Source organism: Tyto alba, unplaced genomic scaffold (assembly GCF_018691265.1).
Source record: "Tyto alba isolate M040663 unplaced genomic scaffold, T.alba_DEE_v4.0 Super-Scaffold_22, whole genome shotgun sequence".
In the NCBI taxonomy this organism is placed as follows: domain Eukaryota; kingdom Metazoa; phylum Chordata; class Aves; order Strigiformes; family Tytonidae; genus Tyto; species Tyto alba.
Window position 1 is genome coordinate 24,733,663 of NW_024881296.1, and position 16,799 is coordinate 24,750,461.

At 41.6% G+C, this 16,799-nt stretch overlaps 1 protein-coding gene across 3 annotated transcripts in view; it reads left to right on the forward strand.

Moving 5' to 3' along the window:
* The first annotated feature begins 655 nt into the window (after positions 1-655).
* Positions 656-16,799, forward strand: part of SNX9 (sorting nexin 9) — a 67,002-nt gene continuing 50,858 nt past the window's right edge. For 2 of the 3 annotated variants that reach the window (XM_033011643.2, XM_033011644.2), the window contains exon 1: positions 2,830-3,089. In XM_033011643.2, coding sequence (XP_032867534.1) covers positions 3,078-3,089 — 12 coding nt within the window. In that variant the 5' untranslated portion in view covers positions 2,830-3,077. Of the gene's footprint in view, positions 791-2,829; positions 3,090-16,799 lie in introns of those variants that run through there. The other variant, XM_033011645.2, reaches the window with a different exon arrangement.

Here is a 16,799-nt window from a genome sequence, read left to right on the forward strand (position 1 = left end):
TTTTCCTAACTAATGTAGTTAGAAATTTTGAGTTAAAAGCACACAGTGCGGAACTAATGTTACTGTACATACCGCATCAATATCCTCTCAGCCAAGAAAAAAAAATAAAAGAACATTTAACTTTTTTAAAACACCTTTGAAAATAAAGATGTACAACAATATAGTCTCAGTATGCCTCCTGCAAAGGCTTTGGAAACACATGTATTTGTAAAGTTGTTGCCACTGAAGATAATAACTGTTCCTCACAATTCCTCCACAGCTGTGGTAAATGCCTCAGGCCCACCTGAGTCCCCCCCCGGGAATCACCTAGGTAATGCTAAGGGCACTGCCTGCTAGCAGGGAGAAATCCAAGATGCACCACCTCAAGGAGCTCCTGAGGACAGTCACTTAGAAACACACCATAGTTCTTTCTCCAGATGGTTTTCAGCTTGAAGGTTATCTGAATAACCTTATTTTTTTTTTTATCATACCCTACCAACCTTGCATAAGTCGGAACATACAAGGTCACTGACTTTCTGTGACCTTGAAGCTACAGGCAGACCTTGCCCAGCAGAGAATACTATTTGGCAAATGTTCTCCATATCCTTTCTAAGAGTCGATCTTTAAGTAAAAAATTTGCACAGCACTGTTGGCAGGAGCTTTTGATGAGGCTTTGCAACAGATCACTTCTTGTTGAACTCTGCTGCAGCAGTTGTTCCTGGGAACTACTACGGACAAGTTAACTGCAAAAATACATACTTGGTAGAACTCGGCAGAGAGAACATTAAAAACAAAGTCACTTCTGTGCTGGGTAAGGAATTTTCTTCTGTTATTGACTGTTTTTTCCTCAGGTGGAGATATTTAACTATTGTAGCATACACTGGGGCTTTGGTACAAAGTGAATAATGAGCCAACTGTGTTTGAAAGCTGATAAGCTCTATGCAGAGCACTGGACTTCCAACCTACCAAACGCTTAAGTATGTAAACAACCCCGCTGAAGCTGCTGAAGATTTGTATGTCTAGTGATAAGCAAACATCTAGTCTTAATTAACTAGGGCTCAGCTTGGTAACAGAAAATTAACTAATTTAGAAAGTTTTGGAAATTTGGGGTGATTTCATTAGCAATTTGTTGGTATTTGTCCCTTTGTGTTAAGCAATAATAAAGCTTGCAGCTAAGAAGAGGTATATTTATTTGCAATACAAAGTGATTCCTAAGAATGTTTTTGTTAACACAAAAATTAACGGCAATTAATTGCAAATAGTATTGGAAAGATCCCGTCAAAAACAATTTTCCCAGAACTTTCTCTCACCCTGAAGGAAATGTTTCCTTCATCCCTCAAACTGGTCAAGCAAGACATATTTTTAGGAGTACCTCACAGTGAAAAACTGTAAACTGGAGATTTTAAGCATACGGAGAGGCTGAATAAATCAAGACTTTGTTCTTCGTTCCCCAGATGGCAAGCAGTGTTCTGTTAAAGCATACTAGATACCAGCTGTAGACTAAGCTTTTCTGGCAGTTGTTTTGACCACAGGTAGAGAATGACACAGACTAGAGCTTATGCAAAAGCCACGAGCTTATTATAAATCACATAGCAAACCATAGCATCTGGTGGAGGGATAGAGGGTGCTTCACATACCTATCAGTTGGGGATCCCCAAGCAAGACAATGCTGGGTCTCTTGATTCTGCACCTCTATCCTTTTTAGAAGGCACTCACTAGGTGACCAGATCAAAACATACAACACTACAAAGATTGTTAGCCAAACGGTGGAAGAACAGGGTCTCCTAGTATAGAGATGGAGCCAGCTTCAGAGTTTTGCTACTACAGTGGGTGAAATACCAGTCTGGGAGGGACCACGTGGCCAAACTGACCCTTAATACCTCAACTTAGAAGTGGTATCACAACGGGTCATTAGTGGGCCACAACGGTTTAACTTCACATACTGCTGTTATAAAGACTACAGAGTTGGAATAGTTGTATTTAATTGAATTCTGAAAAAGTGAAAAACTGAAGTAAAAGAGTTTGAAAACTTCTCAAGTCAATCAATTCATGCACTTGAAAAGTGACGGTGACTGAACAGCCAGCTTCCTCATAATTCCTCATTCGTCTCTCCACAGAAACTATTTCACTGGTCCTACTTGGAAATTTTTTTCCAACTTAAAACAGCTGTGAACATATTTTTCTCTTGGTAGTCCTGACAACTACACCATGTGTTTCCTTCTGAAGAAAGGCAGTATGTCTCGATTCCAGGCCTACCTATATATATAGAGAGAGAGATGTGAAGCTGCACTTTTTGCATGGTGCAGTACCTTGCATGACCAATGTCACAGGATTTTCCCATCCTCTGCTTTAGCCTCCCATCACGTCTCTCCTGCAAGTTGGAAATCCCCTGGGGTCACAGTTAGTTTGATGAGACGGTCGGTGGTAGATGGTCTGGCAGGGACGCCGCCGGCCCTGACCAGCTCCGTGATGTTATTTTCTGCTACACTGAGGCCTGGCTGAAAGAGGAGGTCAGGGATGGCGCGTATCCCGCTAGCAGCTGCGGATGAAGCCTGGCGGAGGAAAAAGTGCTTCCCTTCCTGTACAGTTGCTTCGAAATTTCTGTTCAAAGGCAGCCGAGGCGCAGATAACGTCTTTCTGCGGGCCCTCTCCCGCACGCGGGCGGGAATTTGAGGGCCACCGCCGACTACAGAGCGGCGGCCGCACCCCGGGGACCAGCCGGGGCGGCTCTCCCGGGACTCCCCGCCGCGCCGCGGGTCCCTCCCTCCGGCTCTGACGGAGAGGCTGGGGACAAGCAGCCCCCCCGGACCGCCCCCGGCTGCCGGGGGAAGGGGCGGCCGTGGCGGGGGCGTGAGGGGGGTGTGGGGAGGGGGGGGCACCGCCGGGCGGCTACATCAGCCCCCGCCTGCCCAGCGCTGGGGCTCGGTGCTGAGCCGCCCAACGGCCCCCAGGCGGCGGCGGCGGCGGCAGCGGCTGGGGGACGCTGAGGAGGAGCCGCCTGCGCGGCCCAGCGGCGGCGGCGGGCGGGCCGGACACACCGACCGAGCAGCCGCGGCGGTGGAGGGGAGAGCGGCAGCCCAGCCCGCACCGGCAGCGCCATGGCCACCAAGGTGAGCAGCCCCCCCGGGGCGGCCCGGGGGGGGTCGTGAGGCGGCTCCGGGGCGCCCCCTGCGCCGAGTGTCCGGGCGCCGAGCAGGCCCCGCGGAGGGGCTGGGCGGGCAGCAGCCCCTCTCAGCGGGCGGGAGGGAGGGGGGCCCCGAGGGGGACGAGCTGCGTTTCGGGGGTCGGGGGGAGCCAGTCCTCTCCCCGGCGCCGGCCGCGGGAGGGAGGGGAGGAGGAGGAGGAGGGGGCCGCCGCCCGCTCCCGCCGCGCCGTGCTCGGGCCTCGCCGCCGCAGCCCGGCCCCAGCGATCGGCGCGGAGGGGCTCGGCGGGGCAGCGCCAACTCCGGAGCAGGAGAAAGTTCTATTTCTGCTTCACGTCTGCCCCGCCGTCTCCTTTCCTCGCCCCGCCGCCCCCCGGCTCGTCCTGTAAAGCTGCTGCTCCTGCAGCCCGGGCGCCCGTGCCCCGCTTCCACCGTGCCCTGCGGAGCGGCGCTGGCCGGCGGCCCGCGGCGGTGGCGGGCAGAGGCCTGGGCCGCCGGCGGGCCCCGCCGCCTCGCCAAGCCCCGGGACGGGACGGGGCGTCCCGGCTGCCTCAGCATTCCCCCCCCACCCCCCCCGCGGCTGGGCGGCTGGTGCGGACCCCCGGGTGGCATCCGGGGGGTGGGGGTGTGCTGCCTCTCTGCTGGCAGCCCAGAGGCCGCTGGTGCGCGACCGCCTAATAGTAGGGTCTGATTGTACCAAAAAAAGAAAAAAATTAAGTAGGAAGTGAAATTATTTTGTTCAGTTCTTCAACAGTATCTGCTATTAATGCAACAGTCAAAACTAGCCCATCCTATCTGAAACTGGCCTCTTTCTAAATTAACAATATTTATTTACTATATTGGTTGACGGAAGCATCTCTGCTGGTGTAGGTGTGAGTTCATCTCCACCAGTAAATGTCATCTGTAACTTGGCTAAGTATCTCAGAAGGCTTTTTTGGTATTTGAAGTAATACTTTGAGTCATCTGATTCCATGAACTTGGCCAGTCGTTTGAAAACTTCCTTTTACTGAGGCAGTTCTCATACAGTATGCTGTCTGTGTTGTGCTTCTCACTACTGGAGAAATTCTGCGTCTTAAACGTGTCAGATTTTACATATAAGTAGCTGTCTCTGTAACCATGTAAGTTGATGGTTACTCATGTTTTAGTAAACTTTTTTAGAAGCACAGAGAAGTTGGGTTTAGGCTTCAAAATCACATACTTTAAGAAGTATTAATATAGTGAAATTTATGTTCTGTTGAGGTTTTAGAATCTTGTTGATGAAATCACTTTTAATATTGGTGGTACGTGTTTATGAATAATATGAAATCAACCTAACTATTGTAGGTAGCAAGAAAAAGAAAATTACTTCTGTGTATGCATATACTACATAATACGCAGTATGTTAAGCAAATACTGTACTCAAACAGTTTACTGTTTCTCTTCTCACTTTGAGGTGCAGTATCCTCATGGGATCCTGCATTCTGTGCTGAACACATGAAGTCATTTTATTCATACGTTTGGAAACTTTCACTTGAAATATTTTTTTTGAGCCATTATGGGCTCAGACTGAAGGGTGTATAATTTCTAACTTCCTAACCAGGACTGGCTTGATATCAGGTGGTGCAGGTTTTTTTATTCTACACATTGCAAGTTACGGTAATTAACTTGAAGGTTAAAATTGGGAAGTGATAGCAAAGGCTTGATATTTTATTGTTATTACTTAGATCTGCTATTAACTGAGAGCAGTACTGAAGAGAAGCTTACTTGATTTTCTGTGAGCTTCACCCAGGAGGTGGGTCCCTCTCTGCAAATTGTCCTGTTTTGGAATTTGATTTGTTAAACTCGTGCAAATGTCAGCTATAGTAAAGGATAGGTTGTTTTTTTTTTTTTTTTTTTTTTTAAGTGTGTAAGGGAGTAACTGTCTCAAGGAACAGCTTTTAGGAGTTTGGCCAACTAACTAGTTTACATTTCACCTGGAAAGTAAATTTTGTTTTTTAAATTGTAAACAAACTTCTCACCTTCTGTTTGCACTCCTTCCAAAATAGCCTATTTTTTGAAGAAATATGCCAAATGTATTTATATTGTACATGAAAACTTTAACAAAACTAGACTGTCATCAGTCATCTGGACTGTGATGGTGTCAGATCCTATATAGCGGGTAGGGGCGACTGACAGTCAGGCCTGGCCTGCGCTGCATGGGCTATTCGCGCTTCCTGAATTAATTCCTGTTTAAACTACTTTCCAAGGAGGGCTGGGGGAAAATTCAGTCTTGATTTGAATGCTTTCAGTGATGGAAAATCCAATCTGTCTGTCTTTTTTTAAAAACAATCAACTCTCTTGCTGTGATGCTTCTCTGCTTTGAATCTAAATTTGCCCAGCTTCTGTTGCCAGTTTTATCTTTTTGTCTATAAGATTTACAAATGTTCATATCAAAATGTTAGGTTTCTTGGGGGGTGGGGAGAAAATAGGGATTTCTTCCACAGCTAGCTTGTAAACCCTGGCCAGTTTTCTTGCCTCTGACTTTGTTAAACCACAGCGATTAAGTTCATAGAGTTTTCCAGTGTGAAAATATGGTTTACAGTTGTGTAATTTGCTGGGTCTTCCCTGTACCATTCAAACTCACTGGCCTTCATACTGAAATAAAAGCTTTTAGGGGAAAGGACTACTGTTTTCATGCAAAAAGGTTTTTACCGATGCTTTCCTACCATATTTGTTAACTGGCAACTTGGAAGGGAGTCTTTTGTTGAAGTGGGCCAGGGATGGCTGTAGGCCCCACACACTCCGAAGGCTGCGGAGGCTGCGTCTGATGCTGGGAGCTGAGCTAGCAGTCACCATTGCTTCTTCTCCTTCCTTGCTCCTCATCCTGTGCTGTCTGTATGTCCCAGGAGTTGACTCCAGTGGTTGTCAGGCCTGTCCTTGAGCTACTTTAGGTTGCTGAAATAGCAAAATATTAACTGAAACAGTGGAGCCATTTTCTCTAGTTCTAGGGAGGTACAGTAGCTGAAAGTTTGCTCAGAGCTGATACAAAAGGTTGGCTGGGGGGGCAAAGCAGGGAGGAGCAAATTTGCATGGTGAAGGGTGGATATATAAATGGGAAATGGAGGATCTGAGACTTCTGGTGTCTGTTCTTTGGTTGGCTAGATCCTTACTGTAACTTGGCAGTGGATTTTGTGATTCCCTAAAGGCTTGCTCGAGGTCACATGCTCTAAAAACTGAAGCAAGTGAAAAAAACAAATCAAAACAAAAAAAATTGTTTAGAAGATGCTAACTTCCAAAGTTTTACAGTAATTTAACTGAACCTGACTTCAGAGGTAGGCAATTCCATATCCACGTTTAAGAAGCGACACATTAAGCCTAAATATTTTGGATGCTTCTTCAGAAACAGTGTTGAGCTTACTAATTCCTTGCTTTTAACTCTACATTACAAAAGAAAGCAGAAAGTGCCTGAGCCTAAGAGAATAAAGCTTAAAATTTTTTCAAAACTCAATCACAGAGTAAGTGCAGTACTGTAAATGTGTTTCTGTGATAGTTGCTTTCAAAACCCACAGATTAAATTCTCATTCTTTTGTTTGCTCCTTCTTGACTACTTTGGTCTTTCCTCTTCTTTCCCCACTGGATTTTGCCAAGTCCCAGCTTTACTCATGCCCTTTCTTTTGTTTTTGAGTTCCATTGAACAGAGAGAGCTAGAAGTGTCAGGAAGTGATATGCTGGCTTTTAAATAACACACTCCCTACATCAGCCTATTTTTAGAGTTATTTATTATTTTAAAATGTAGACAAGTTGTGTTCTTGGAAAGGCTGATGTTTTACCTTTTGTGAAGTCCAAATTTCTGGAGGAGGTGATGATATTAAGTTGATAGGTTACGTGCATGTTGATGGACAAGACAGTTCTTCTGAAACCAATGCTGCTAATGTGTGGTGAGGGTTTTAATTGGAAAGTTAAAGTTGGAAATATAAGCTGATAAACTCTGATTTATAGGAGTAACACTGTTAAAGTTGGTGACATTACTTTCACAAGCTAGATATTTCACAAGGCAGGTACTGATAAGCTGCAAGACATTAGGCCCCTCTTAGTGTCAATAGAAACAGAGTTTTCTTTAACTTTAGGGGCACCTGTACTCCACCATTTCGTTCTTGATTGTTCATTTGTTTGTCTACTTTAAGAACTCATTTATCTGGTTCTGTTTGTGGGACTGGGCCCTTTTTTACGGCGAGAAGTTCCTTGACATGAAAAACTAGACTGAATGTTCTGTTCTTAAAAGAAGGTATAGCTTAGCAATACTTCTAAAACACAGAAATGTTGTTGAAGGCTTTTTTGTCCATCTAATCATGTTGGATTCCTTTGTGAATGTCACTAACAAGGTATAGTTGAATTTAGCATGATTCTTGTAGTTGTGGTGAGGGGAGATCATGATTTATATATGAAAACTTCAGGTATGAAAAAATAACAACACATTAAATTTGAAATAAAGATTGGTTTTTTTAAGTGTGTATTTTTCCTTTTATCCTTCTTTTTTATTCTGTATTGCTCTTACTAGTGGTAAGGCACTCTCAGAGAAGGCTCACATTTTCCTTCATACCATCACGAAGATGTTTGTATGTTTGCATTATGAATCAGGCAGAAACAATTCTTTGTTCTGATTTGCAGCTGGGAAGTGAAGCATCCCTCTATGCTAAACCCTCTGAAATAACCAAACTTTGTGTTTTACAAGACTGCATTATGTATTGTCATGACTTTGAAAGTAAACTTTCATAGGAGTTGCATCTTAAGAGAATATTCAGTTAGTAAATCTTAATACATCTGTGAGTTGGGATGAACTTCTACTATGCAGATCGCTTAATAATCCATTCAGCATGTTCCACTATTAAATTCAGCAAAGCAAGAGGTAATACAAAGAATGAGTTCATGGTTGATTTATATATGTAGGATGTGATGGAACAAAACTACTTAGGTGAAGGAATAATTTTGATTTTATGGTCTTAATCGTATGAAAAGTTTTTGGTTTTTTTAAGCTATAATTAAGTAGATGTGAAAATATTTCATGAGACTTTTCTGGATTATTTTGGTTTGATGGTTTGTTTTTTTTCAAGGGGCAACAAGATGACTAGAGAAGGTAAAAATGTTTGGTAATGCAAATCTACCGCAGATTCTTGACCTTTTGATGGAGAGGTTAGGATGAGCACAAGAACTGATGCAGTCTTACTTTTTTAAGATACAGGGTTTCTGTTTGTCTTCCTGTCTCACCTTACCTTTTTGAAAGTTCAGTGATAAGTGGGTTGTGTTGCATTGTAGCAATTAGTAGTGCAAGGCTTTTCATTTCTGTGCTGGGAAGCTGGAGAGCTGGTGAGATCTATGTGATGCTATGCTTGGGTAATGATTCCTCTGACTCAGTTTTTCAAAGTTATTTTAAGCACCTAGGCATTGAGTCATCAGAGACATTACCAGAGGTCATCATTTAAAAACATGATTACAGTAGCTAAAGAGAAGGAAGTCTGGTATCAGATGTCATAAGCTTTATCTGGTTTATAGATTCAGCAATTCCGATTTTCACTCTGGTAGAATTTCTCCATGTATCAGTATTTCAGCAAGAAGTCTTTACAGGTAACTATAGCTTTGTAAAAAAGTTTATTTTACTCTGTTCTGTCAAGGTTTTCCTCTGTGAATTGTCTTCCTCTTTTAGAACCTCTCATCTTCAGGTCTTGAAAAAGCTCCTGAAATATTGAATATTCACACATTCTTCTGGTTATAAAAACCTCCTTAGTTGATTCGGACATCTGGAAAATTTCAGACTTTACAGAGATTGCAAATTGGAAGTGATATAAGAACTTTGCCATTTTAAATATACGGGTTCCCTCCTGCATTAAATTTACAAGTAATTGCAACATTAATGGTGTTGGAAGCCGTCTTGCAAAACATTACAAAAGCAGATAATAGATAATGTAAAATAGTGGTAGTGATTTGTTTTAACCAGCTCTGCAGTAGGACAGATCAACATTTAGATATCTGGAATTATTTAAAGTAAATAACTATAGTAGTGTTCAGCATTTAAACCTAAACCTCTTCTGTTTTCATGCATGTTTCACAATTAACAAGGTCATTCAAATTCACTTCAAACTTCTCTGAGGGGGCAAAAATCAGAGCTTGTGCCTTTACTTTCTTTAGTTGTATTCCTGCTTTCTCAGCAATTTATGATTGGAAAAGAGCTTCCCAAGTAACACAAAGTTCAAAAGACAAAGCAGTCTTTTAATAGTCCAATAAGCAAAATTTAAGTGCTACTGAAGAGAAAAAAATATATGCATGCTGTTTACTGGAAAATTTAATTTAAGCTCTGAGCCTTGTCATTTTTGTCCAAAGCAGTCCTTCTCTTTGAGCTTTGTATGGGCAAGAAACCTCCATGAAGAGAGAAGGCAATTCAGACCAGAATCACTTAACTTTGACAGATGGTCGTCTGTGAGACCCACACTAAGAGAAGGGCATGAGGCCCAACTTCTTGTAGGGATCTGCCTTTGCACAGGCTGATCCAGCTGCTGTGTAGTTACAAGGGGACACTGGGGGACGTGGTGTGGTATGAGGGGCACTTGAGCCATCCTGGGCACATCTCATGGGAGGGGGCCCATGCATAGAAAGCGTGCTGGGTAGAGTCAAACCGGTGACTCTGTGCATGTGAACAATTTCTATTTTTTTTTTTTTTTTTTTTTTCCTTCTGTAAGAACTCTAACTTCCTCCTGTATATTAGAGCAGCTCTTCCCCTGGGCCCTGCCCCTTAAAGGAAACCACTGTACAAGAGGGGTTTCCAATGTGCAAAATAGGTGGCTGGAAGGAGGAGGAGGTGGTAGGAAGGTGGGCAGTGCAGCTTGAAGGAGGTCCCTTGGGAGTCCAAGCAAAACAGCTGCTTCTGGGGATGGGCAGTGGTGCCTGACCTGGGGTTTCTGCAAGCGGGACTTGCCCAGGTGAAATCATTTGGTCCCACTCTTGTAAAAAGTGGGACTGATGTACAACTGGTTGATGGGCGTTTTCTTATGGCTTATGGTTGTGTTACTGACTTCTGCTCTGAGTTGCCATCTGCTCTTCCTTGGCAAGGGAGCTGTTGTGCCTTTATTTTGTGTATTCATATGGTATCTCTTTATACACAGTAGGTTTTGGACTTGCTTTGCTTTTCCCAGCCTTCTGAGACTACAGTTCTCAGAGCAAAAATAAATTGTCCTCTTGGTTCTAGTTGAATTCAAGCGAAGTGTTTGTTTTTCTGACTGATACAACAAAATGGCTAATTTTCAAGAACAACTATAAAAATTCTCTTAGGGTAGCTTTAAACTAGTTCTCTTCTGTATGAGGATTTTTTTTTCTTTGTCATATTATATAGGCAGTTTCCAAAAGCAAGACGATTGATATAAGGCTATTACATTTATTATTCCTGATAGTTCCAATTTAAGTCTTGGGATTCATTGGAGAGCCTATACAATTCATCTTTCTGCATCAGCAGGGCCATGACTGAGGGGCTTCATTTTGTCCTACAACTTCATCAGATTTAAGAATTAAGCGTAAATGTTTTGTTTCCTTCACTGCATTAATTCTTTGGGGGGGGATTAAGATTTAATTCAATAATTGAATATTGTAATAACATATGATAATAAAATGTAATTAGTGCTTACCTAGTTACAGCACAGTTCTTTCAGCAGTACTGTAATTTCCTCCCTTAATAGCCCAGTATTTGTCCTCTGAAAATGGTTCCTTATGGAATACAAAATACAGCATCTTCCTTGCTGCAAATAGCTAGATCATATTCTTGGAAGTTTGTATATGGTTGCTGAATTGTAATTTTCTATCAACAGCTCTGTTGCATTTTGTCAAGCTGCCAGTTATTTTTCTAGTGATTTGTAAGGAAGCAGAAGTTAAAACTTTCTTTTCTGACTTTGATGTTTTCTGTCATTGTAAAGGTTGCTGGTACAAGAAAAGTTTGTATGGTGTCCAATTGAAACCAATTCCTAGATAATGGAAGGTGGAGATTTTAAATGAGAAGCTTTAAATAATGCATCACTTAATACTGTTTTGTCGTTTCTCTTTTTTTTTTCTTTTTTCTTTTTTTTTTTTCTGACAAAGTGGGATACGGCAATACTGCTAGTGTGCACACTGCATTAAATTACAGGTGACTAATTTCCAGTTCAAGTGCTGGGTGTTCTCTCTGGCCAGGTCTAATGACTGAGCTTTGCTTATTTGAGCTGCCATTCAGTGTGCCCAGTTTGTATTTTTACAGGGTCTCATACTTTTCTATACCGTCAACAGAAAAGCCTAAAATATTAGCTGTAGGCTTGAGTACATTAGAACCCATAAAATCTGAACTTTGTCCATTTCTAGAGTAAAGATGCTTCATATGATAAAATGGTCATGCATTTATATAACATAATAGTTGTTTAATAGTTTCCTCGCTTGTCTTCATAAAGTAAACATAGAAATGGTTCAGTTATTGGGCTTTCATAAAGCAGTGTTTCTAAAAAGGACTAAAAGATCCCAAAACATGAGTATATTGATTAATGTTGGTTACTCAAGTAGCAGAGAATTTAGCAGAATTCCACACTGAGGATCTGTTCTGCTGCATTTTAGATTCCTCCCCAGCTATCTTCATGCTATTGAGCACTTGTTTTCTTATTAATATTACCAGTGTTTGGGACTTGAAGGTAGTACAACTCTTCCATTCTGTATTTTACAGGTCAAGTTTTATTTGAAGTAGCATCATTCTAACATGCAGGTAGTTTGCTTTGCTAGTTCTTCATTTGCTCCTAGGCTGGCCTCTGCAGCTGGTATGTTGAAATGCACAACCTGTAGTAGTGTGGTGCGTCTGGAAAGGCTTGAAGTTCATTAGATAACGTTAGCCAAACTTTGTGCCTCTCTAATTATTGGGATAATTACTGGGGTTTTTTCTAATCTCCAATCTCAGAGGCAGCACTATTGTGTGACTACAAACTGTCTTAATGAGTAGGTCACAATGTAGCAGTTTTTCTGGTGAAAGCTGTGGGCTTTTTCTGAAACCTCCACCTCTTACTGCCTTTGTTCTCTGGGGACAGGACTGCAAGGGTACAGTACTGATTGCCCTGAAGTTTCAGGCAAACATCAGGGGACTCGGCATGGCAGACTTCTGAAACACCTAGTTAAATATTGGTTCAGCAAACAGTTGCAAGTGTTTCAGTTTGATTTCAGAGACTCAGTAATGATTAATGTAGGCAGAGATTTTAATCACACTTGAGATAAATGCATCCTGCCTAACATCCATAAATACAAACCCATGCTGTACTAGCTGCAGTTTTATGTCCTGCTGCAGCTGGAATTATTCTTCTCAAGCTTGAAATTGTTTAGTCCCCAGTCTATTTGGGGACCTGGAATAGGTTGCTATTCAGAAAGCAAAGTAAGGGGAACTCTGGGCACTTGGAGCAGTGCAGTAAATTGATTATGAAAAAGGTCTTCTGATATCATTGGAGATCCTCTCTCACAGTTAACAGTTTTGCAGTACATTGTTAATAACTGATAATTGGTTTATAAGTGATGTTTTAAACAGGAAAAAAAATCAGGTACTTAACCCTACTGAAAGCTCAGACGTCATTCACAGGAGTATTTGAGTCAGTATTTGGAAACATCTCTAAATCACATGGGTGTTGTGCATGTGTTTCTGCAACTGAATTCCCCTTGGTTCTGTGTTGCTGGGGTGCATGGGGATTCTGTTAAGTGTCCCATAAATAAGTCTGAACACCACAAAAGGTAACCAAGCATGTCTTCTAATAGTGCTTGATGTTCCTTTTGAAAGTATCAGAATTTGAATGCTGCTTTTTAAAACTACTGAGCTGCTTACAACTAATCCACAGACTTTAAAATTCTTGAACACTGTTGTAAACCTGGAAAATACTGCAGTTTCTCTTTGCTTTTTTTCCATGCTCTGGCAGTGGTTATCTAACCACCTGATTTGTAACTGCATAGAAAAAAAGCTATCATTTGTTTTAATACCCAAAGATTTTAAGATCTGTTACATTCCAACACTTTGAAGAGATCTTAGTCTTATAACCATTTTAGTCCTCATACTGCATCGGTAACTTTTAGTCCTAGATGCTTGAGCTGAACAAGGGGCCTCCCAATGTGTAGGAATTCACTTGAATGCAAGTTCTAAGCATGCATGCTGTTTGTGATGCTGGCCTGGAGTGCGTTTCAGTGGGTTTTGGGGTGTGCTCATGGTTGCCTACAGGTAGACAGCTGTAAAGAAGCTCATGTTCTGTAAGTGAAAAGTAAGATATTTAACTAAAAATGAGTTGGACTAGCCTGGACAGAGTTCAGGTTGTCTTCCCAGACCAAAAAATTATTTTCAGCAAGACAGTGAAGGCCTGTGTGGTAGATCGGAAGAGCTAACAAGTTTCTAATTTCTGAAGAGATAATCTGTCTTAAAGTGAGGAAGGCCTAAATTGCTGAAGAGGCTAGTAAGTCTTTATTACTAGAGAAAACATTTCCAAGTATCTAACACTTGAAAACTTGCCTAGTCAATTCTTTCTTACACAAAATCATACAGAAATGGTTTCAAGGCAAGCTTTATTACACCTTTATTCCAATTCTAGAAGTGTCAGTGGTTTAAGCAACATACATGTTGGTGAGAATAGAGTATTTCATTACTGTATGAAACCCTTAGCCTGTAAACGCTTCAAATTTTGTGGTTTGTGCTAGTTGGAAACTCTTCCTGCTCCGTTAGCCATTTTCTTGCAATATGATGTAGGCATTTTAATCCAGTGTGAATACTTAGTTAAATACCTGTCTGAAGTGTTGTAAGCATATGCAGCTTCTGAGGCTAAAGAGGAGCTCCCTGTTCTACATCTCCTTGTCTGCAAGCATGTTTACTAGCAGGACAAAATGATGCAAGTCCTTGTTTCTTAGCTTTTTATCTGTATTTAATTGGTTTCTAATGTGCTTATAGTCAGTGGTGTTAACTTCAAATGACTAGCTGCAGGCTCTTGAATGTATTTTAGAGCTGAAAAATTGCTCAGAAGAAAGTGAGCCAGCAGGTCAGGAGACACGTTTTTAATGTGAATTTGTAGAATAATGTGAGGATCCAGAAGTTAGAGCTGGTGAGGAAACCTGGAGTAATGCTGAATATTGTGACCTCTCTTAGTGCAGAAGTGGAGTTCTTGACTGAATTTAATTTCATTTTTTTGGATGAATTTGTTTTAATTCTGATGTTGCTAAAAGCAAAAAACCAATTGTGTTACAAAAGAAATGTAATACTAAAGAAAGGTTTTTATGAAATAAGTGAATTTTGTATCATTTAATAAAATCATAGTATGAAACCAATTTGAAGGGATAGTTCAGTTTCTTCAGGCTAGTAGTTTTTTTTCCTGGTAGATGTTGTTGAGCACATACACAAGAACAGTGATGCCTAGCACTACACAAGCTATATACATTTTCTCCATTTGCTTTGTATTAGTTAAAAAGATAAGCATTGGGGTCTTTTTTTCTTTGTAATAAATCTTTAACTGTCAGTTTCTAGAGTAATGTATAATCTCTTGAATTCTGAAGGTAAGGCTTCTGTAGGAGTCTGAGAAGACATTGTCTCTAGTGTCCTCTTATGCTTCCATCTTCGTTTTTTTTGTTTGCTCCTTGTCTCTTAGGAATGCCTGTGAGAGGAGAGTTCTTTACTGTAGGCAGGACAGAAGGTGCCTTTCCAGGCTGGGAGGCATAGGCACTCAAAGAGCCATTTGATATTTCTGCATAGACTATCCAGGTGTACACTTTGCCTGGCAGTCTGATGCAGTTGTAATAGAGGGACTAAAATGAAGGGGCATACCCCTAGTTGTTGCAGCTGCTACAGTGAAAATCTCTTCAGTCTTGGAGTACTTCCTGGCTTTTGGATGAGCTTGGGTTTCAGGATAAAGGGTGAGGAAAATCTGTGTAAATGATAGCCACTGTTGGAAGGGAGGTACTGTCTTCAGTGCTCTGAGGTGGGGGGCTCCTGCCTGTTTCTGAAGCACATTTCTTATTGGGGTTTTTTTGTTTGTTTGTTTTTCTGAGCTCTTTGGACACCAGTTGTTTTAAACTTCTTGCAGTACCCTTAGTAATATGCACAGTGAGACTTAGTTTGTGTTTTGTCTTGCTGGGAGCTTTTTCAAAGATGCATTGATTAAAACATGGTGATTTAAGTAGTCTGAGTGGTGAAATGGAACAATGGGTAAACTGTTACTTAGTCTTGCCTACCCTATGTAATTTCTGTAGCTTTACTAACATAACGAAGACAGCTAGGGGTTTAATGCTGACTCTTCAGCTGATAACAAGTCAGATATCTTGCTGTTCTAAAGCGGTAAACTACCTCAAAACCACTATTAGAGAGTACTCACGGCAGATTGCTGTGAAAGATCAAACAGTACAGAACAGAAGATGTGAAAATCATCTCAAGTTAATTGTCTTTTTACAGAGTATTGCCACTTTTAAAATCAAATGCTTCATTTTGAACTGTTATTTGGATTCAATCAAAAGATACTGCCAATTTCTGAACTTATTTATTTGCAGCTAGGTTTTTGTTTTTATTCTCTTCTTCCTGCTTCCTCAATTTCTCTAATCCTGGGATCCCAGCCTGTATACCAGCTATGCTATTTTTGGTTCTATTAGAACTGCCCTTTAGAATTAATATCTTATTTCTAAAACCAATATTCGTAGGAAAAGCAATTAAAAAACAAAAACAAAACCAAACCAAACCAAACAAACAAACAAAAAAAAAAAAAAACAAAAAAAAGCAAACCAAAACAGCCCAACCGAAAAACCTCCCCCAAAAATGTAACCAACCAAACAAAAAAAAAACCCAAACAAACAAACAAACAAAAAAAAAACACAAAAAAAAACCCCAAGTTCTCTGGATGTGGGTTTCGTTTTTTTGTAGAGAGTGAATAAAACAAAGTCTGGGAAGACAGAAATGCATTTTACTGTTCTGTGCTTCCAGGTGTGATCAACATACTGCCTATCAGTTGTAAGGGAAAGAAAGAGCGTTGTTTTCGCAGAACGAGCCTGATAAGGAGGAGCGATTCACACCTAGCCTGTGGCCAGAAGCGGTCCTTTTGTTAACTGTGATAACCCAGTACTTCGAACTAGTTTTAGGTGGATGGAGGTACCAAAAGGCTTGGGGAACCTGAACTTTTCATCTTGGTACGCTTGCGTGATGAGCTCATGCAGATTACCTTCTCCACCCTGGAGAGAGCCAAGGTTCATTTCCATGACCATGCGATGTATGAACACATACATGAAGAGGCGTGTCGGTAGGCGGCTCGGGAAGTCTGTACCCCCAGTGAGGAATCAGGGGAGGGAACTTGTGGCCGGGAGGCAGGGATCTGTAGGTATGCCATGGCAGGGTGGCTGCCCGGCGCGGCCACCCAGTGCGGCGCCCGGTCTTGCAAGAAAGTGATAAAAAGTGCTGCACAACGTATCCTGTCTGAGCCGCTGATCGTTCAATTGAGCATTTCTCACACAATGTTTCACAAGCAGCTGGTTTCAAATTCTTGCTTGCTAGACGTACTGAAGAATATTTGTACTAACTAGTGCAGTTTTTGTAGAAAACATTTGTGAAGTTTATTCATAACAGAAGTGTTACTGGAGTTATTTGAGGTGACCAAAAGCTCTTTGTTGTTCATTCCAGCTAAAAGTTTAAGCTGCTGTTCTGGAAGAAAAGTTGAAGACTGCTTACTTGTC